Raw genomic sequence first — 22,031 nt, 5'->3', positions numbered from 1 at the left:
CGACCTGTAACTTGTACCAGTTTCCCAACAATAGCAATTGAACTCATATATACAATCTGATCCAACACAGAAGGAGTACAGATTGTACACACAGTAACAATGCAAACAACCCTCTTGTTTAAATATGTAGCACTATGGAGGTATTTTCATATGCCACTTACGTATTTTTTCCAAGTAATAAAACACAACTTAGTATATTAATCGGCAGACCTGAATTATGATGCCGAGTCGATAATTTGTATTGCATTGAAGGTTTCTGCTGTTGCACTAACTCCCTTCTTTCCTGATATTTTAATCAAGTATTTCATGTTTAACACATCAACATCCATGATTTTGCTCTGCAAATTATATATTTCTCAGATTGAAGATTGCCCTGATAGAAACCAAGGCACTTTGAAATAAAATAAGTATATGCCTTAAAGTTAACTTGAAATATTGCCACAATGAAGTGCAGGTTTGTGGGTGGAGGAGGCACGTGGCCAAGCCTCGTCTCTGCAGCAAGCTGCGAGAAGGGTTATTTGTAAATAGCATTGAACGCTCTGCCGATGATGAGCCTTCTGACTTCGCTGGTTCCGGCTCCTATTTCATACAACTTAGCGTCCCGTAGAAAGCGGCCCATGGGGTAGTCATTGATGTAGCCGTTGCCACCTGCAAATCCACAAACAGTGAGCGAGCATGAGCAGACTCAGCACCACATTATACCTAATTAGCAATTAAGATTACAGAAGTTTACAGAACTGATACTGCGGAATCATTATGGAAATGTTCAGTCAACAAAGACAAAAAAAAAATATCAATGCTCTTTACAGAAAATTTGATATTGTTGCCAGGTATGCAATTTATTATTTCGCTCAGAAAGAGCAGCACGAATATCAGATGGCATCAAACTTTTTTTTTTTCAATTCATTAACTCTTTTTAATGTTCAAATTCAACAAGGACTTGCATTTTGCTCTTTCGAAAAAAAAAAGGTTCATACAAATCCCTCAAGGACTTACTCAATAAGTGGAGAGACAAGTCATCTGAAAGCAGATAATAGACACAAAATGCTGGAGCAACTCAGCGGAACAGACAGCATCTCTGGATAGAAGGAATGGATGACATTTTGGGTTGACCGAAAACGTCACCCTTTCCTTCTCTCCAGAGATGCTGTCTGTCCTGCTGAGTTACTCTAGCATTTTGTCTATCTTTGATGTAATCCAGCACCTGCAGTTCCAACAGACAATAGGTGCAGGAGTAGGCCATTTGGCCCTTCGAGCCAGCACCGCCATTCACTGTGATCATGGCTGATTATCTACAATCAGTATCCCGTTCCTGCCTTCTCCCCATATCCATTGACTCTGCTATCTTTAGGAGCTCTATCTAATTCTCTCTTGAAAACACCCAGAGAACTGGTCTCCAGCGCCCTCCGAGGCAGAAAATTCCACACTCACAACTCTGTGTGAAAAAGTATTTCCTCCTCTCCGTTCTAAATGGCTTACCACTTATTCGTAAACTGTGGCCCCTGGTTCTGGACTCCCCCAACATCGGGACCATGTTTCCTGCCTTTAGCGTGTCCAAACCCTTAATAATCTTATATGTTTCAATAAGATCCTCTCTCATCCTTCTGAATTCCAGAGTATACAAGCCCAGCTGCTCAATTCTATCAACATATGACAGTCCCGCCATCCCGGGAATTAACCTTGTGAACCTACGCTGCACTCCCTCAATAGCAAGAATGTCCTTCCTCAAATGTGTAGACCAAAACTGCACACAATACTCCAGGTGTGGTCTCACTCAGGCCCTGTACAACAGCAGAAGGACCTCTTTGCTCCTATACTTAACTCCTCTTGTTATGTCCTTCACACATATTTTGTATGAATATATGTTCTTCATACATACTTTGGATATGTCCTTCATATATATTTTGAAAGCAGATAATTCTGTCCATTCAGGGCTATAACTTTTGATTACTGCAAACACTGCCTTTTCCAATTAAATCAGCTCCACTCTCTCAAGTGTTCTAGAGCCATCTCTCTCCTAGCTCTTCCTGAGCTTCAGAAGCAGGATCTGAACATTCAACTTTTCGATTCTCTTCCACCTATGAATTAAATGAAGGCCAAACTGCAAATTAACTCCTTACCCACTCCAAAAGATTTAATATCCCTTAAACCCCTGGTAGACAAAAATGCTGGAGAAACTCAGCGGATGCGGCAGCATCTATGGAGCGAAGGAAATAGGCAATGTTTCGGGCCCAAACCCTTCTTCAGACTGATGCAGGTTGGGGGGGGGGGGGGGGGGGGGCAGGAAGAAGAAAGGAAGAGGAAGAGCCAGAGGGCTGAGGGAGAGCTGAGAAGGGGAGGAGACAGCAAGGGCTACCAGAAATTGGTGAAGTCAATGTTCAGGCCTTAAATCCCTACTTAACAAAATTCTAGCAATCTCAGCAATGCAATTTTTTAATTGCATTTCAATTAAACTGTGGCAGGGGAGAATGCAGATAACCACCTGCTTTTGTGTGAAGAAATGCTTCCTGGATTCCTTAGCTCCGGGGGGGGGGGGGGGGGGGTTAGGTTGTGACTCATCCAGAGGAAGTTTCTCTCTTTTACTTCACGTATGCATTGAAATCACAAATAGAACAAACTGCCCACTTTTCCCCACCCTTCACATAATAACAAAGGTTCACTGTCTTTTAGCTATAATTCCCTGGTGTACCCTGGCCTTCCCTTGGACTCTTTCATAGGTTTAAAAATAAACCCTGTCCACTTGTTATTTGCTTTTGCTTCCAATTGTGCTGACCTTGATCGATCAGCCGAGTCTTTTCCCAGAACACTCACCCAAACACTGGATTCCATCTAGGGCCACTTTAGTAGCTGTCTCTGCAGCATAAAGAATTACACCGGCACAATCCTGCAAAAAGAAACACACGTGAATGAAATCTTGCTTCGAGAGTTACCTGGGGTGCTCAGTGTTTGACAGTCAGGATTTAAACTGTTTAGTCTTATTCAATCCCCTAAACTTCCCAACCAAGCCTCATGTCTCTTTCCATGACCAAAAACACAAAGAAACAAAGCTCTTCTACATTACTCTATTTAGTTTAGTTTAGAGGCACAGAGATACAGCGCAGAAACAAGCCCTTCGGGCCACCAAGTCCGTGCCGACCAGCGATCACCCCGTACGTTAACACTATCCTACACACACTAGGGACAATTTACAATTTTACCAAAACTAATTAGGCGACAAACCTGTACGTATTTGAAGTGTGGGAGGAAACCACAGCTCCCCGGGAAATCCACGCAGGTCGCGGGGAGAACATAAACTCCGTACAGACAGTATCTGTAGTTAAGATCAAAACCGGGTCTCCGGCGCTGTAAGGCAGCAACTGTACCACTGCATCACTTGTAAAAGTTCAGTATAATTTACGCTTTAATGCCATTCTTTGCAGTATCATCAATTTACTAATCTGTTTCATTATAATTAACAGAATGCCATTCGCTACCTTTAAGAACACATTCTACCAAAAGACCCACGATGTGTTTCAGTCAGCCTTTCTGAAATATGGAAACAAATGTTTAATGAAATGTTTTCCAAGAAGGCATCCCTTTCCTAAATCGAGGAATAGCTGCAACAGATTTCAGGATATTGATACATCAGAGCACTTTACATTCAGTGTTGTTTTGAAGTCATAAGGTGATAGGAGCAGAATTAGGCCATTCAGGCCATCAAGTCTGCTCCACCATTCAATCGATCTACCTCTCCCTCCTAACCCAATTCCCCTGCCCACAGGTCATCAGGACTGTAAAATCTTATCTCACCAGGGACTCATTTACTGTTGTGTTGTGTCTTTTGTAAAAAATTATTTTCTAACATGTAAATACTGATTCTGTTCTATTCTGGTCTGCAGTTTTTGCACAATCCGCAGGCATTGCCACTTTCATTTCACTGCACATCTTGTATGTGTATGTAACAAATAAACTTGGCTTGACTTATTTGGTACGTTTCAATCAGGTCTCCCCTCATCCTCCTAAACTCCAGCGAGTGGCGGCCCAGTGCCGTCAAAGCTTTGGCAGGATTGTCATGTTGGAAAATAATAATCACTTAAATTGCCTGCAGCCAGCTCATACAATCAGCAAAAAGAGAGCAACCTGACAATCCATTTCACTGATGCTTTCTGATGCAATGACCATGGCAACATGGCTGTGAAGTAATCAGAAAGGTAACGATGCACAAAAAACCTGGTCCTTCAAACAATCCCGAGGAAGAAGTGCTGAGTGGATATCTTAACGACCAGTCATAATTGTCTGTGTTGACCACTACCCTACACAGTCTTATATTTTTACAGCTTTGCCTGGAAACCATTTAAAGGAAGGGAGAAAAGCATGGTCTGCTGAGAGACAGACAGATAATGCACATGTGGAATGAGAAGCAATGAGGGCAGAAAAGAGTCTGTAAGGTTTAGGATAGGGACCCACAATCCCGTTTACATCATCATGACGATGGTGGAAAGGGTCAAGAACTTCAAATTCCTGGGCGTGCACATTTCCGAAGATCTTTCCTGGTCCCAGCACACTGATGCAATTATAAAGAAAGCACATCAGCGCCTCTACTTCCTGAGAAGACTACGGAGAGTCGGTATGTCAAAGAGGACTCTCTCGAACTTCTACAGGTGTACAGTAGAGAGCATGCTGACTGGTTGCGTCGTGGCTTGGTTCCGCAACTTGAGCATCCAGGAGCGGAAAAGAATGCAGAAAGTTGTAACCACCGCCCAGTCCATCACCAGCTCTGACCTCCCCACCATCGAAGGGATCTATCGCAGTCGCTGCCTCGAAAAGGCAGCCAACATCATCAAGGAACCGCGCCATCCTGGCCACGCACTCATCTCTCCGCTACCATCGGGCAGACGGTACAGGAGGCTGAAATCTGTTACATCCAGGTTCAGGAACAGCTGCTTCCCCACAGCCATCAGGCTATTAAACTCACCAACAAACAGACTCTGAACTGTAACACCCTATTGCACTTTATCTGTTTATTTATGTGTATATTGAACTGAACTGTTCTGTATTTTTGCTTACAATATTCTGTTGTGCTGCAGCAAGCAAGAATTTCATTGTCCTATCTGGGACACATGACAATAAACTCTCTTGACTTGACTTGATTTCATCTGCAAGGTGGAAAAGACCCACTATTATTCAAAATGTTCTCATCTTTTACCTGGAAATGTTGTTTCACACATCAGCAACCCCCTTGCTCAGACACAATGTGTTGTAATGTCCCCAAGGTTATAAACTTCTATCACATTGTCGAGTTGAGGGAAAATCCCGATACATGGGATTTTATTTTATACACAGTTGTCAAACGTTATGCAAGTGTCATGAAGGAACTCTTCTTTATACTTTATATTCTTAAAATGTAAATATTATTTTTCTGGGAAATCCTCTGCTTTCAGCTATTGCTTAGTCTCAAACACCCCTGCTGCTCCTGTGCTACATTTAATTTGTTACTTATGCTCCTAACCTTAATGAGTCTGGCAAAATGGTTTTAAATTATGGCAAGTATAAGTTCTAGTGTAGATGTTTTTTCCACTCACTATTAGCTCGTCATGCCCAAACCTAAGAACATTAGAAATACGGGAAGGGGGGGGGGCGGGGCGGGAAGAGTGGACCAGCATTCCACCAGACCTCCAATGAGCATGGAGAAAACAGAGTTGGACGTGTTTATTTGGGTTAAGGCAGGACAGCATTACATTTTGGGCAACATGTCGGCATTAGACAAGCTCAGACCTGACACAGCATTGCTAGCTCCTGAACATTTGCTCAGAACTACCTCAACAGCAGACTTGCATGTCAAATGGCGACAGTTATCATCATGTGAGTTTATCCATTCGTCCTCATCTGCCATTCAGCAGATCAGGCCTAAAATTGAAAGCTAATTAGAACATAATTGAAGATGATTTCATGGCGTGCCTGATGGAAAGCAGATTCAGGAAGCTCATTCTGATTTCTACCAGAGTCCCTGCAAGGAGTAACCCAAGAAACAGTCAAAGGATTAGGCCAGGATGATCTATCTCACTGTTGTCAAGATTTTGTGCAAACTGTTCAGATAGATTTATCCATTGTGTGGTTATTGAGAGTGAGGTTGCTTGTATAACAGTACATAAAGACAGTTTCTATATCTCTTTTTAGCCTTACCATTGCACTCATGTGTCCCATGTCACAGGCTCTTGCTACGTTGTACACATACTGTCTGCAGGCACTCAGACGGGTATACATATCAGCCATCTTGCCTTGTAAAAGCTGCGGGAGAGTACGGAGTGAGAGACACACATGCACATGTGACAAATTATTCAACCGACTAGCTGTTCAATTCAATTCAACATAATTACAGGAAGGATGAAGCAGCTTTGGAGAGGGTGAAGAAGAGAAGAAAACACTGCCTAGATTAGAGAGTGTTAGTTACAAGGAGAGGTTGGACAAACTTGATTGCTTTCTCTGAAGCACAGGCTAAGAACCTGATAGAAGTTGATGATATTACGAGAGGTGTAAATAAGGTAGACAGTCAGAATTTTTTCCCCAGGATGAAAATGTCCATTATTAGTGGCCACAGCTCTATGGTGAGAAGGGAAAAGTTAAAGATATGCGGGACAAGTTATCAAAAAGAGTGGGAGGTGCCTGGAATGTGTTGGGGATTATGGTCAAAACAAAGCAGATATGATCATGGCATTTGAGGGTTTTAGATAGGCATGTGAATATGCAGAGAACGGAGGGATATGGATCATGTGCAGGCAGGTAGGATGAGGCCGTATGTTCAGCACAGACATCATGGGCAGAAGGGCCTGTTCCAATACTGCTTTGTTCTATGTATAGCCATAGCAAGGGAAGAATTCATGTAAAGTGAGATGGTGAACATGCTCTAGTTACCACAGCAACGTAAAGAAAAATGCTCTCATTTCCAGACACGAACCAGCCATAATAAAGAGTCAGATCAGAACCTAGATCCTTTAAACACGAGTCAGTATTCAAATTCTCGGTTTGCCGTGTTTAAAATACTGGAAGCTCAATTGAAAGCAACTGGATCCTCTAAAGTGAGAATTGAACACATTCCAGAATTATCACCTCCCCCTCGATAATATTCACTCAGTGCCCCTTTAGTTGAACATCCCGTTTTCACAGGAACATTATCAGACTGAAAGTGACACCTGAGCTTATAAAAGAGACATTGTACAAGCTGAACAAAAGCTTACTCAAAGAGCAGATTTTAAAGAGGCTTGGTGAAGAACAAAGATGGGAGGATGCAGAAGTTTCTCCAGTCCAAATTGTTTACACCATAACTATAACTCCTCTTGACGGGCACTTTTCCCTTCATCATGCCTTTCCCCAATGAAGAGAAACTCAGTTCTCTCTTCCTCTTGCTAGCAGCCCTCATTAAGTGGGATTCAAGATACCTTCACATTTCCACAATTCCTCTCCTGACCATCGCTTTATCATTTGCAGAACGCATTCTCTGATGAGAGACTTGGGCACTTCAACATCAAAGACAATGACTGGGAGTATCTTTTCACTACTGGAACTAACTGATTGCTCACATTGTTCCACTCAAGATAACGAAAACCCAAAGATTTTGCTTATCTTCCTAGTGCAGAGAAAAGTGATTTTATATTCAATAATACTCCATTACATTAAGGATCTACGCACAACCTTACCTGGAACTCTCCGATCTTCTTGCCGAAAGCCTCTCGAACATGTAAGTAAGGAATGGCATGGTCCAGAACTGCCTGCATGATGCTGCAAGTAAACCACAAGAAACTCAGAGCAAAACCAAAATAATAAATGATAGTGGAGCAGAGCCGAGCCCCTATGTCTCTATGTAACTACATTGCTTCAGGGTGATGCGGTGATGCAGTGGTGCAGCTGGTGAACCTGCTGCCTTACAGCACCAGAGACCTGGGTTTGATCTGTGTGGAGTTTGCACGTTCTCACGATTTCCCTGTGACCACGTGGGTTTCCTACAGGTGCTCCTGTTTCCTTCGGCATCCAAAGATGCTGGTTTGTAGGTTAACTGACCTCTCTAAAATTGCCACCAATGTGTAGGGAGTGGATGAGAAAGTGGGTTAAGACAGAACTAGTGTGAACGGGCGAGCCAAAGAGCCTGTTTCCATGCTGTATTTCTAAATTAAACTAAATCTCAATATCATGATTTTGATTTTTGTTTTCTCTCTCCCTCTCTCTCTCAAATTCTAACTTTATGAAACCAACTTCTTCAATATCCTTTTCCTCTTCAAGGCAATTGATGCCTTTGTTCTAGGCTTTTCACACTTTCTTCATTAAAGAGGAGGTTGAAATGCATTCCAAGCCAAACAATTCTGTTACAAAACTTCTTGTATCCATCGGCAATCTTCACCTCCAAAGGTTCTGAGTTCAAGTCCCATTCCAGAGACACATCATCCAAGCATAACTAAATGCAATACCAAGGTGCAACCTTTTATACTGTGCAGTGAACTAAGGACTCCCCCATCCTCGAGATGGCTGTGTAAGATTCTATGGAATTATTTGAGGGACAGTTGAGAAGATCTGATGCCCTGACCAATATTTATCTCTGGCCAAACCAAAATATCGAATACTGCCTGGTCATTCATTGTTGGAGAGTCATTAAAAAAAAACACACTATCATTGTTTTCTAAATTACATTTTTCACACAGAGTTGTGAGTCTGTGGAATTCTCTGCCTCGGAGGACGGTGGAGGTCGGTTCTCTGTATACATCCAAGAGAAAGCTAGATAAAGCGGGAACGGGGTACTGATTGGGGATGATCAGCCATGATCACATTGAATGGCAGTGCTGGCTAAAAGGGTCGTATGGCCTACTCCTGCACCTATTGTCTATTAAAGTAGTATCGCAGACTGTAAAACATTCTGCAACACCTAGAGGTCATACAAGATCCTGTAAGAATGCAGGTCGAATTATTTTAGTCTTTCAAAAGTGCTGATGAACAGGGAAAAGTTTTATATGATTCACTTTTGAAATGTAGTTAATCAAAATTAAGTGGTAATAGAATGGGGCTGTAGCAAATCACTAACAACATCCACTTGGGAGCCTCAGTGCACCCGAATAAGCGTTCAACTTGCGACTGTGATGGAATAACGGGGCAACACAGCACAGAAAAAGTCCCTCAGGTCAAGGTGTCCAATGCTAGTCCCATTTGGCCGCATTAGACTCATAACCCTCTGAACCTTTCCTATCCACGTCTACTGATTCTGCACAGACATGAGTATTAAAAATGGACTCTTCAGGTCAAAATGACCAGAGGACTATCAGAACCACCAGGGAATCGTAGCATAAAAGGACACACTAGGCTCTTCAGCCTGCTGCACTTCCCAAGTTGCCTCGATATTCTTTGATTCTGCTAGCTTCAAAAAACTATTGTTCTCTCGATTGAAATTACTCAGTAAATTACTAAGAGCCCACAACTCTGAAAATCAGATTCACATTCATGTGAGTGAAGTAAAGCATCCTCAATTCTAAAAGACTGATCCTTTCACTGAGATTTGCTCTAGAATTCTAATAGCAGATGTCCAGTCAATGCTAACATCCTCTCAGGTTCAAGCCAATCAAGTCCCTATAGACAAAAAATAGTAACTTAGCGGGACAGGCAAAATCTCTGGAGAGAAGGAATGGGTTGGGTTTCGGGTCGATAGATAATAGACAATAGGTGCAGGAGTAGGCCATTCGGTCCTTCGAGCCAGCACCACCATTCAATATGATCATGGCTGATCATCCACAATCAGTACTCTCCGTTCCTGCCTTCTCGCCATATCCCCTGACTCCGCCATCTTTAAGAGCTTTATCTAGCTCTCTCTTGAAAGCATCCAGTCGACTCGAAGCGTCGCCCAATTCTTCTCTCCAGAGATGCTGTCTGTCCAGCTGAGTTACTCCAGGAGTTTGATTTAAACCAGCATCTGCCTTTCCTTCAAACACAAGTCCCTAAAGAATGTTATACTTTGAATGAAACCACCCCTTAATCCAGTCTCTCCCCATCTACCCGACTCCACCCCAGACATGTTGTTTCATTCCCTCTAGGAATACATCTTTAGATAGGTTAAGAGTACTGTGCCATGAAAAGTACATGAAGTATGTTTTTGCCAATGCCCTACATAATTGTGGCAAGATTTTTTAATTCTTGCACATTAATCTCTTTATAATAAAGGCTAACATTATTGTTTACTTATTTAGTTGCTTTTCCTGTAACTTAGTGACTCATGTTACAAATACATCCACACCCTCTGATTACAAAACCTCCACAGTTGTGATCCTAAGAAACTTAATGTTATAGAAAATCATATTAGAAAAACAATTGTGGCCATGGGAGTTAGGGGGCCAACTGTAACAGACTCACAATAACAAAATTATTTCTCCGGCAAGATTAAAAAAATTAAAATCTTTTAATACCTACGAGTTTATTTTTGTTACTGTAAGCTAAAAATAATGGTTGTATGTTACGTTGTTTACTAGAGTATTATTGTATAAAGTGTCATTAGAAGCTATTGTTGTCACTTTCTACGGCATTTGCGATGAAATTAGCAAGCTGTGTTCTTAAGAGACAATGGTATCAATTACGTCAGGGAGGTTACATGGAAACAGTTATTCCCCCCGACTGATCCTTTACCCACGATAGCTTATTTTACCCTGTCTGTCACTTTAATATGGTTCGCTAGTTCCCAATCGAATTCGTGTTGTAACCAATTCGATCTGCATACGGTGTTCCTATGTCATTGGCTGCCATATCTGATTAGCATTATGGAAACATGTTATAGCAGCACTACCTATATTCCCACCAGGATGGTCTCAAGGCCCTCCAATTTGTCCTTAACCAAAGATCCAACCAATTTCCCATCTACTAATTTGGTCATCGGCTAGTGGAACTTGCCCTCACCATCAACAATTTCTCTTTCAACTCCTCTCACTTTCTCCAAGTTAAAGGTGTACCCAGGGGCACTGACATGGGTCCCAACTGTGCCTGCCCTTTTGTTGGTTACTTCAACAATCCTTGTTCCAGGCCCTCAAATTCACCTCGATTATCTCTCCCCTTCGTCACAGAAGACAGACTATCGACTAAAATCTACAGATGGTCAGTTATCTGGATTACCCTTCTTCCCACCCTGCTTGTTGCAAAGATGCTATCCCCTGCTCTTAATTCCTCCATCTCTGCCGCATATGCTCCCAAGATGATGATTTCCATGCAAGGATGTTCGAGGTCTCCACATTCTTTGGTGAGGACGGCACGGTGGTGCAGCGATAATGTGCTGCCTTACTGCGCCAGAGACCTGGGTTCAATAGACAATAGACAATTGGTGCAGGAGTAGACCATTCGGCCCTTCGAGCCAGCACTGCCATTCAATGTGATCATGGCTGATCATCCCCAATCAGTACCCCGTTCCTGCCTTCTCCCCATATCCCCTGACTCCGCTATTTTTAAGAGCCCTATCTAGCTCTCTCTTGAAAGCATCCAGAGAACCTGCCTCCACCAGGTTCAATCCTGACTAAGGGTGTTGTCTGCACGGTGTTTGTATGTTCACCCCGAGACCTGCATGAGTTTTCCCCAGGTGTTCCCATACTTCAAAGACGTACAGGTTTGTAGGTTAATTGGCTTGGTATAAATGTAAATTGTCCCTAGTGTGTACGACACTGTAAGTGTGCGGGGATTGCTGGTCAGCGCAGACTCGGTGCAAAGAAGGGCCCGTTTCCGTGCTGTATCTCCAAACTAAACTTGGCTTTCGCCCTTCTATCATAGATGGGTCCCTCACACGCATCACGTTTGTGTCTCATAGTTCTGTTATCGTTCCCACTCCCCCAGACGCAACAAGGACAGAGTTCCCCTGGTTATCACCTTTCACCCCAGTCTCTGCATCCAATACATCCTCCGACATTTACATAATCTCCCACGTTATCCCACCATAAATCATTATTCTCACCTTCCCCCCTCCCTCCCTTTCCTCCTTCCCGCAGAGACGGCTCCCTCCACAACTCCTTGGTTCATTCGTCTCATCCGCTCCCTCTCCAGGTATCTTCCCCTTCAATTGCAGAAAATGTAACACCTGCCCTTATCCCTACTCCCTCACCTCCATCCAGGGCTCCCAGCAGTCCTTCCAAGTGAGAGGTTCACATGCACCAACTCCAACCTCATCTACTGCATCCGGTGTTCCCGATGTGAGCCCCTGTACATCAGCGAGACCAAGCGAAGACTCATTGACTGTTTTGCTGAACACTTGTGCTCGGTCTGCCAAGGCCTACCGGATTACCCGACTGCTAACCACTTTAACCCTCCTTACAATTCCCATACTAACCTTTCTGTCCACTGCCTTCTTTGTTTCTAGAGTGAAGCCGCACGCAATCTAGGAGTGAGGAACAGCATCTCATATATGGTTTGGGCAGCTTACAACCCAACGGTATGAATCTTGAATTCTCCATTTCTACAAACACCTCCATCGCCCCTCTTCCTCCACTAAAAGTCAGTTAACTAGTTCCGCAGTTCACAACTAAGTATCCCGTTTGGGCTCATACCTGTCTCTAGCCAACAGTCAGCCTATCAGGGAACCTACTTGCCCAAGGTCATCTGTTGCCAGCCCTGATTTATCCTGTTTTTTTCTTTGCTTCTAGTTTTATCCCCGCTAGTACCAGGGGATCTATAAGTCTGAAGAAGGGTCCCGACTTGAAACTTCACCTATCCATTTTCTCTGGAGTTGCTGCCCGACTCCAGAATTGTGAGTCCATCTGTGGTATAAATCAGCATCTGCAGTTCCATTTTATTACCTGTTTTCATAGTGTTTAGAGTCATGCAGCATGGATACAGGCCCTTCAGCACACAAATTAACCTCCCAATCTGCATGTCCGCAAGATGTGGGAGGAAACCGGAGTCTCCAAAGGAAACCATTGCAGTTCTGGGGAAAACGTGTATTCTGCACGCAGACAGCACCAGAGATCAGGATTGAATATTGGAGGTAGCAACTACACTGGTTGGCTCATTGTACTGCCCACATTCTCTTCTGTAAAATAACAATTCTTCCTTCCTACTCTACCAAACCAAAGTGGCTAATTTTGAATTTTGAAAGAATCCATTTGCATGTACTTGCCCACTCACCCTGCATTTCATACTCTAATGCTTTGGTATTGACCAACCGTAGATGAATAACATGCACGACTGCACATCATGGAAGCCAGACCTGCATCTGAAATCACCTTCTCCCAAGTCATCGATAGTTAATAGCTTCCTACCTAAAGAGTGCCAGAAAGTAAAGGTACTATCCCATTGTTGGTGAGGATATTCATTGTTGTATAGGTAGCAGAACAGCACGTGCTCCCCGATACTTGTTGAGATGGTATGGAGGAAACTGAGTCGGCAGGACTTTGGTTTAATGTTTTACTTGAAAGATGGTATCTCCTGTAGCAGTACATTACTGGAGTCTCCATCTACATTATAGATCATCCATCTGTAATATTGACTCAATTTGCTGGGATCTAATCTCTGCCTACATCAGATGACCTAACTATCACTTCCTGCGTATGCACTTGGGGGAACAGTATCTCATCTTCTATCTGGGCAAGTTACAGCCTTCCAGCCACAACATGGAATTTAACTATTTCAGATAACTCACTTCCTCTGTGCATCAAAACTGGTCTGTTCAGCAGTAGGCCATCCTTCTGCAATACGTATTCTGGTTTTCTCTCCCCACTAGTATAGCCTGACCCGCTGGGCTTGTCCTACAGTTCTGTACTGCACAGCTTTTACATGTTTCTTTGTTTGTGTTCTCTTATGCAGCCCTCATGAATCTATCGGCGAGATAACTTTATCAACATCTTATCACTAGGGTAGCCTGGCTGTACCTATACCTTTTATTCGATGCATTCCTTTCCCCACCTTCTCTACAGATTAGAACTTGTTTTCTCTCCTTCCCAGCTCTGTCAGTGACCTTCCACCCGAGCAATTAACTATTTCTAATCCACATATGCCGACATATGGAGTGTTTCCTACATTTTCTGTTTTTATTGTGTTAAAAAAGCAACACTTACTGAAGGGCACTTTAGCCTTTCTCATATAGTTATTTAGCTCAGATACAGATCTTTTTTCCAAACATGTCCACACGTCCGCACCGACAAAGTTGCCTGTACAAGCTAGTTCCACTTGCCTGCACCTGCCCCATATCCCTTCAAATCTTTTCTTTCCACGTACCAGTCCAAGGATCTTCTAAATGTCATAATTGTACCTGCCTTTACCATTTCCTTAGACGGCTTCTTCCATATATGTTCATCCTCTGCGTGACAAAAAAAAGTTGCCCTTGGATCCTTTTTACATCTTTCCCCGCTTGAAGGGTCTCAACCCAAAACATCACCCATTCCTTCTCTCCAGAGAGGCTGCCTGTCCTGCTGTTACTCCAGCATTTTGTGTCTATCTTTGGTGTAAACCAGCATCTGCAGTTCCTTTCTTCACCATAAACCTCTGTCCTGTAGGTCTCTAGACCCCCTACTGAGGGGAAGACAGTGGTTATTCAGCTTATCTACACCCCTCATGACTTCATATACCTCTGCAAGATCACCCCTCAGCCTCCCATGAAATGGGGGAAACAAAGATCCAGCCTAGCCAGTCTCTCTGTTATTCAAATTTTCCAGATCTGGCAATGTCCTTGTAAATCTTTTTTGTAGCTTTTCTAGCTCAATGGCATCCTTTCTATAGCAGTGTGTCCAGAACTGTATACGGCCTTACCCAGCATCTTGTACAGCTGTAACATGATGTCTCAATTTCTGTGCTTAATACCAGACTGATGAAGCCAAGTGTGCCAAACACCTTCTCCCTCTACCAGTGGTGCACTTTCATGGAACCAAGTACCTGCACCCCAAAGTGTGTCTGTTGTGGAACTACCACTTAATTGAATTAAACCACAATTATGAACCCCTAGGCCCAATTGATCAAGATCCCATTGTAACCTGAGATAGCCTTCATTACTGATTACTATACCGCCAATATTAGTGCCATCTGCAAAATTACTAATTGTGCTGCTCAGATTCAGATTCGTATCGTTAATTAAAGTAACAAATAACAGTGGACCCACCACTGATCTTTGTGGCACATCATTCGTTCCAGGCCGACAGTCTGAAGAACAACCCTCTACTACCACTGCCCTGGGCTTCTGATCTTCAAGCCAATTTTGTATCCATGTGATCTAACCTTCTAGCTTACCATGCTGTACATTGTCAAAGTCCTAGATAGGACCATATAGATAATGTCTACTACACTGCCCTCAGTCTTCTTGGGACATCTCTTCAAAAAAACCCCATTCAATTTGTGAGGCAATATTTCTCATGCATAAAGCCATGCTGACTATCTCTCATCAATCCTTGCATTTCTAAATGCATGTTGACCCTACCTCTAATCCCCCCCCAAAATTCCATGTTGTTAACTTACCCACCACTGATGTTAGGCTGATGATGATGTCTGAAGAAGGGTTTCGGCCCGAAACGTTGCCTATTCCCTTCGTTCCATAGATGCTGCTGTACCCGCTGAGTTTCTCCAACATTTTTGTCTACCTTCAATTTTCCAGCATCTACAGTTCCTTCTTAAACACTGATGTTAGGCTCACCAGTCTGTAGTTGCCGGGCTTTTCCTTGCAGCACCACATTAGCCAACCACCATTCTACTGCACTTCACCCGTGGCTACTCATAATACCAATATCTCTGCCAGCAGTCCCGCAATGTCTAAATCACTTTACAGCAATAAGTACTCTTGAAGGACAATCACCTTTGAATTGCTGGCCAAGATATATTGTGCAGGGGAGTAAGAAATCCCATGTTCCTTTTTAGGGATTGTGCCAAGGGAAGTTTTGTGCCTGCCTTAAGAGCGGCTGCGGTTTTGGTTTAATATATTATCTGGAGTTTGGCAACTCTGACAATCATGGAGCTAAACAGCATAGAAACTGATTCTTCACCCCAACCGATCCACCCTAACCAAGTTGCTTACCTGAGCTAGTCCCATTTGTCGGTGTTTGGACCATATGCATCTAAACCATTCCTATTCACATATCTGTCCACATGTCTCAAACACTGTAATTTTGCATTGAACCTCAATATTGTACTTGAGTTTCAGCCTAAATCTCACACTATTCTTTTCCTATTTCAGAGATAATGGACCCACAGGCACAGATAAGCAAATGTTCAGCTCGTATAGTGCCTTCCATAATGTTTGGGACAAAGACCCATCATTTATTTATTTGTCTATCCGCAATTTGAGATTTGTAATGGAAAAAAATCAAATGTGGTTAAAGTATACATTGTCAGATTTTAATAAAGGCCATTTTTATACTTTTCGGTTTCACATAGTCCCTCCATTTCAGGGCACCATAATGTTTGGGACACAGCAAAGTAATGTAAATGAAAGTAGTCATGTTTAGTATTTTGTTACATATCCTTTGCATGCAATGACTATTTGAAGCCTGCGATTCATGGACATCACCAGTTGCTGGGTGTCTTCCCTGGTGATGTTCTGCCAGGCCTGTATTGCAGCCATCTTTAGCTTATGCTTGTTTTGGGGGCTAGTCCCCTTCAGTTTTCCCTTCAGCATATAAAAGGCAAGCTCACACTTTTTAGCTTTGAAAAACTCCTTTGTTGCTTTAGAAGTATGTTTGGGATCATTGTCTTGCTGTAGAATGAACTGCCGGCCAATGAGTTTTGAGGCATTTGTTTGAACTTGAGCAGATAGGATGTGTCTATACACTTCAGAATTCATTATGCTACTACCATCAGCAGTTGTATCATCAATGAAGATAAGTGAGTCAGTACCTTCAGCAGCCACACATGCTCAGGCCATAACACCCCCACCACCGTGTTTCACAGATGAGGTGGTATGCTTTCGATCTTGGGCAGTTCCTTCTCTCCTCCATACTTTGTTCTGCCATTACTCTGATATGTTAATCTTCGACTCAACTGTCCACAACACCTTTTTCCAGAACTGTGGTTGCTCTTTTAAGTACTTCTTGGCAAACTGTAACCTGGCCATCCTATATTTGCAGCTAACCAGTGGTTTGCATCTTGCAGTGTAGCCTCAGTATTTCTGTTCATGAAATCTTCTGCGGACAGTGGTCATTGACAATTCCAGACCTGATTCCTGAAGAGTGTTTCTGATCTGTCAGAGAGGTGAATGGAATTTTTCTTTATTATAGAGAGAATTCTTCTGTCATCAGCTGTGGAGGTCTTCCTTGACCTGCCAGTCCCTTTGTGATTAGTAAGCTCACCGGTGCTCTCTTTCTTTTTAATGATATTCCATACAGTTGATTTTCGTAAGACTAAGGATTGGCTTATGTCTCTAACAGTTTTATTCTTCTTTCTCAGTCTCATAATGGCTTCTTTGACTTTCATTGGCACAACTTTGGTCCGCATGTTGATAAACAGCAATAAAAGTTTCCAAATGTGATGGAAAGACTGGAGGAAAGACTAGGTGCTGAGAGCTCTCTTATACCTGCAATAATGAGGCAAACACACCTGAGCAATTACAAACGCCTGTGAAGCCTTGTGTCCCAAACATTATGGTGCCCTGAAATTGAGGGACTATGTATAAACACAGTTGTAACTTCTACATGGTGAAACCAAAATGTACAAAAATGGCCTTTAATAAAATCTGACAATGTACACTTTAACCACGTGATTTTTTTCTACTATAAATCTTACAGAGGCAAATAAATAAATGATGTGTCTTTATCCCAAACATTATGGAGGGCACAGTATGTTTTTACATTCACACTTTGACCAGCTTCCACTGTTATAGTCAAACATACATTGAATGCACACCAGAGGGCTGCAGACAGCTTTGGATTTTTACTCCAACCAGAATGAAATTTAGAAGGATAAGAGGAAATCTTATAGAAACATAAAATTCTTAAGGGATTGACAGGCTAGATGCTGGAAAAATGTTCCCGATGTTGGGGGAAGTCCAGAACCAGGGGTCACAGTTTAAGAATAAGGGGTAGGTCATTTAGGACTGAGATGAGGAAAAACTTTTTCATCCAGAGAGTTGTGAATCTGTGGAATTCTCTGCCATAAAAGGCAGTGGAGGCCAATTCACTGGATGTTTTCAAGAGAGTGTGAGATTCAACTCTTAGGATTAACGGAATCAAGGGATATGGGGAAAAAGCAGGAATGGGGTACGGATTTTGGATGATCAGCCATGACCATATTGAATGGTGGTGCTAGCTCGAAGGGTCGAATGGTCTATTCCTGCACTATTTTCTATGTTTCTAATCCATACTTTTAAGAGATTAGCAAGAAAGATTGGGGCAAAATATAGTACTGCCTATTTTTAGCACAGTGGTCAATGTAGTTTGGTTCGTTATTGGGGTAACTGAATAAAGAGTACTGTATAACAACCCCACCTTAGTGTTCTCAAAGTCTCAAAGCAGAACAGTGGCTCAGATGGTATCGTCCATGGCCTCACCAATTCAGTAACCCAAATTTGACTCTGACCTTTGGCACTGTGTATGAAACTAAGAAATTTACATTTATCCGTGTCTGCATGTGTTTTCCTGGGTACAACGGTTTCCTTCCACATCCCAAAGACAAGCTAACGGTTAGTTAACAAGCTACAGTAAGTTGTCCCTAGTGTATGTGGGTGGTAAATAGAAATGTAGAGGATTCTTAGACAGTACCAGCTACAGGAAAATGCGTTGGGGACTGGGTCTGATAGAAATTCCTGAGGAGGCAGCATGAACTCAATACTCTGAACGGTCTCCTATGCATAAGGAAAAATAAGTAGGGAAACAATATACAAATTTCCAATCCAAAACAAGGTACATAAAACAACAAAGGTACTTGTATTCAAATACCTTATGTCATATTAAAACATCAATCATTGTTAAGCAGATGTGTTATATGGAAAGATACAGAAGTAATTTCTTACCCTAGAGGGCCAGCAGACAATACCAGTCGTTCCAAATCCAGACCACTCATCAGCACATAGATACCTTTGTTCAGTTCTCCCAGTATGTTGTTGACTGAAACCATTAAATATTAGACATCAGGCAGCTGTCAATGCCATACCTTTAAAATACAAGCTAGGATCAGTTTGTAGCTATACTGAACAAATGTCTAAAGAAACCGTTGTCACTATTCATCCCGGAGAAAGCCTTGCGGAAATTTCATTGCCTGGGAGTTCTGAATGCACACTCACGATCAGGTCCATGAACCCGATCATTCTTCAACAGTACACAGGACCCCAGCCAAATTGATTTGCGCTGATACCTGCCCAAATCCTCAGAAGATATTTTGTGCAAAGTGGACTTAATCATTAATGCGTGAGCCAAAACAAGCTGGGATTGAAACTGGGTGTTAATAAGATGCTTTGCAAGCATAGAATGGGATCACTCAGATACATCCATTGATTCAACTGACAGCTCGGCCCATGGTCAATTATATCTGCTTTAGTCTGGGGAGGTGGTGGTGGGCAAAGGCTACCCTTCTCTTTAAGGTTCAATTGCTTGCCACATCATCACGAGCTTGAGCATAAAACAGGCTGAGCACTCATGAAACAGGCATCTTACAACGTCCCTTTTATTTATGATACAATAGAGGACATTCAGCCCATTTTGTCTTTGCCAGTTTTCCTTAAGTATCTAATTATTCACACTCACCCAGAGCCACTGTACTGACGAATTTATTTTCAAGCACATATCCAATTCCTTTTCAAAAATGTTTAGTTTAGAGATACAGTGTGGAAACAGGCCCTTCAGGCCATTGAGTATGCATCGACCAGCGATCACCCATACACTATGTTCTATCGTACAGACGACGGATAATTCATAGAAGCCAATTAACCTACAAACCTGCATGTCTGTGGCATTTGAGTGAAAACCAGAGCACCCGGAGAAAATCTATTTAGTCACAGGGAGAATTTGCAAACTCCATACAGACAGCACCCGAGGTCAGGATCGAAGGAGGTCAGAAACATAAGATTATTCAGGGTTTGGACACTCTAGAGTCAGGAAACATGTTCCCGATGTTGGGGGAGTCCAGAACCAGGGACCACAGTTTAAGAATAAGGGGTAAGCCATTTGGAACGGAGATGAGGAAAAACCTTTTCACACAGAGAATTGTGAGTCTGTGGAATTCTCTGTCTCAGAAGGCAGTGGAGGCCGGTTCAAGAGAGAGTTAAATAGAGCTCTTAAAGATAGCGGAGCCAGGGTATGTGGGGAGAAGGCAGGAACGGAGTACTGATTGCAGATGATCAACCATGATCACATTGAATGGTGGTGCTGGCTCGAAGGGCCAAATGGCCTGCTCCTACACCTATTGTCTTTTGAATCCGGGTCTCTGGCGCTGTAAGACAGCAAATTTGTCACTGCGCCACTATGAATGTTCTTGAAGCTGCTTCCACTACTATTTCAGCATAGATGATGAATCATACAATTAGGTTCAAATAAGGAAACAATTTAATACCTGGCACTTTGCAGTCCTCAAAGATTAGCTCACATGTGTTGGAGCCCCTCATTCCCAATTTATCAAGTTTTTGAGCTGTGCTGAATCCTGGCATGTCCTTGAAAAATAAACAAAACACTCAGTGCACCAAGAACAGCATCAATTTCATTGCTAGCAGATTTGCTGTTAACTGCACTAGTCTGTCTTGTTCTCAAACCTGTTCCAACCCCATGTGAGCAAGTGGCTCTCAGCTGATCATGCATCTTAAATATTTACGAAACAACTGCAGATGCTGGAGAAATCGAAGGTAGACAAAAATGCTGGAGAAACTCAGCGGGTGAGGCAGCATCTATGGAGCAAAGGAATAGGGGTCTGTCCCTTCTTCAGACAGAGTTTCTCCAGCATTTTTGTCTACCATGCATCTTAAATATCTAACTCTGTCCTCTTCTTCATAAAGAAATAGGAGCAATGCAGTGACAAGACAATAAAGCAAACCTATTGCACCTCACTTGTCACACTGAGCCAGCTTGAATTATCTGAATGTGAAGGAAGGAGCTGCAGATGCCAAAGATAGACACAAAAAGCTGGAGTAACTCATCAGGTCAGATAGCATCTCTGGAGAAAAGGAACAGGTGCCGTTTCTGGTCAAGACCCTCTTTCACACTGAGAGTCGGGAGAGGGAAACGAGAGATTAGAAGGTACATAGAACAAATGAATGAAAGATATACAAAAAGCACCTATGATCAACGAAAGGTAGAGCCCACAATGGCCCATTGTTGGGGACAGTTTTAGTTTATTTTAGTTTAGAGATACAGGGCAGAAATAGGCAATTCGGCCCACCGAGTCCACACCGATCAGCAATCCCATCACAATAACACTATCCTACACATACGAAGGACAATTTACATTTATACCAAGCCAATTAACCTACAAACCCGTACGTCTTTGAAGTGTGGAAAGAAACTGAAGATATCGAAGAAATCCCACGCGGTCACGGGGAGGACGTATAAACTCCGCACAGACAGTACCCATGGTCGGGATCAAACCGGGGTCTGTGGAACTGCAAGGCAGCAACTACCGTGATACCGAGTTATACAGTGAGACTCCACAGGACGGCAGTGAAACTAGAACGACAACTAGGGTGGGGGAGGGATAAATTGCAGACGATTTTTTTAATCTCAAAATTTTGTAACATTGCTAGATACAGATGGTACGACAGCTAGGGTAGGGGAGGGACGGAGAGAGGGGGAAATACATTCAAAATGCAAGCAAAATGTTATCAAGCATCTGAAGTAGATTAAAATGTATCCTGATCAGATAAGTACAAAAAAACCAACGTGCATGAGGATCTTATGAGCGGGCATCATTGTTGTAAATGGACACACAAGGAACTGCAAATGCTGGAATGTTATAAATGTTGGATACTTGGAAAGATAATTGTCTCTCAGATATACCAGGATAAAAACAAATGGAGAAAATGCCAGGGAGAGATAACAAACATTCCTGCTGTGATATGTTTGGTCTATCTGCCATCTATTAAAAGATGTGGATGAAATCCATTATGTACTCCTCATCGCACAACAGCCTAAGTCACACTGGCTGTGAGAGTTTAG

At 42.7% G+C, this 22,031-nt stretch overlaps 1 protein-coding gene across 1 annotated transcript in view; it reads right to left on the bottom strand.

The window, feature by feature from the left end:
• Positions 1–235: 235 nt before the first annotated feature.
• The window catches only part of ivd (isovaleryl-CoA dehydrogenase), a 61,447-nt gene continuing 39,651 nt past the window's right edge, over positions 236–22,031 (bottom strand). Inside the window, exons 8-13 of the mRNA XM_033027787.1 lie at positions 20,440–20,536; positions 18,905–18,998; positions 7,674–7,755; positions 6,163–6,267; positions 2,812–2,884; positions 236–648 (exon numbers count right to left, since the gene is read on the bottom strand). Coding sequence (XP_032883678.1) covers positions 515–648; positions 2,812–2,884; positions 6,163–6,267; positions 7,674–7,755; positions 18,905–18,998; positions 20,440–20,536 — 585 coding nt within the window. The 3' untranslated portion in view covers positions 236–514. The remainder of the gene's footprint in view (positions 649–2,811; positions 2,885–6,162; positions 6,268–7,673; positions 7,756–18,904; positions 18,999–20,439; positions 20,537–22,031) is intronic.

The sequence above is a fragment of the Amblyraja radiata genome, chromosome 9 (assembly GCF_010909765.2).
Source record: "Amblyraja radiata isolate CabotCenter1 chromosome 9, sAmbRad1.1.pri, whole genome shotgun sequence".
Taxonomy (NCBI): domain Eukaryota; kingdom Metazoa; phylum Chordata; class Chondrichthyes; order Rajiformes; family Rajidae; genus Amblyraja; species Amblyraja radiata.
The sequence above is the reverse complement of the archived record's forward strand: the minus strand, read 5'-3'. Positions and strand labels throughout refer to the sequence as shown.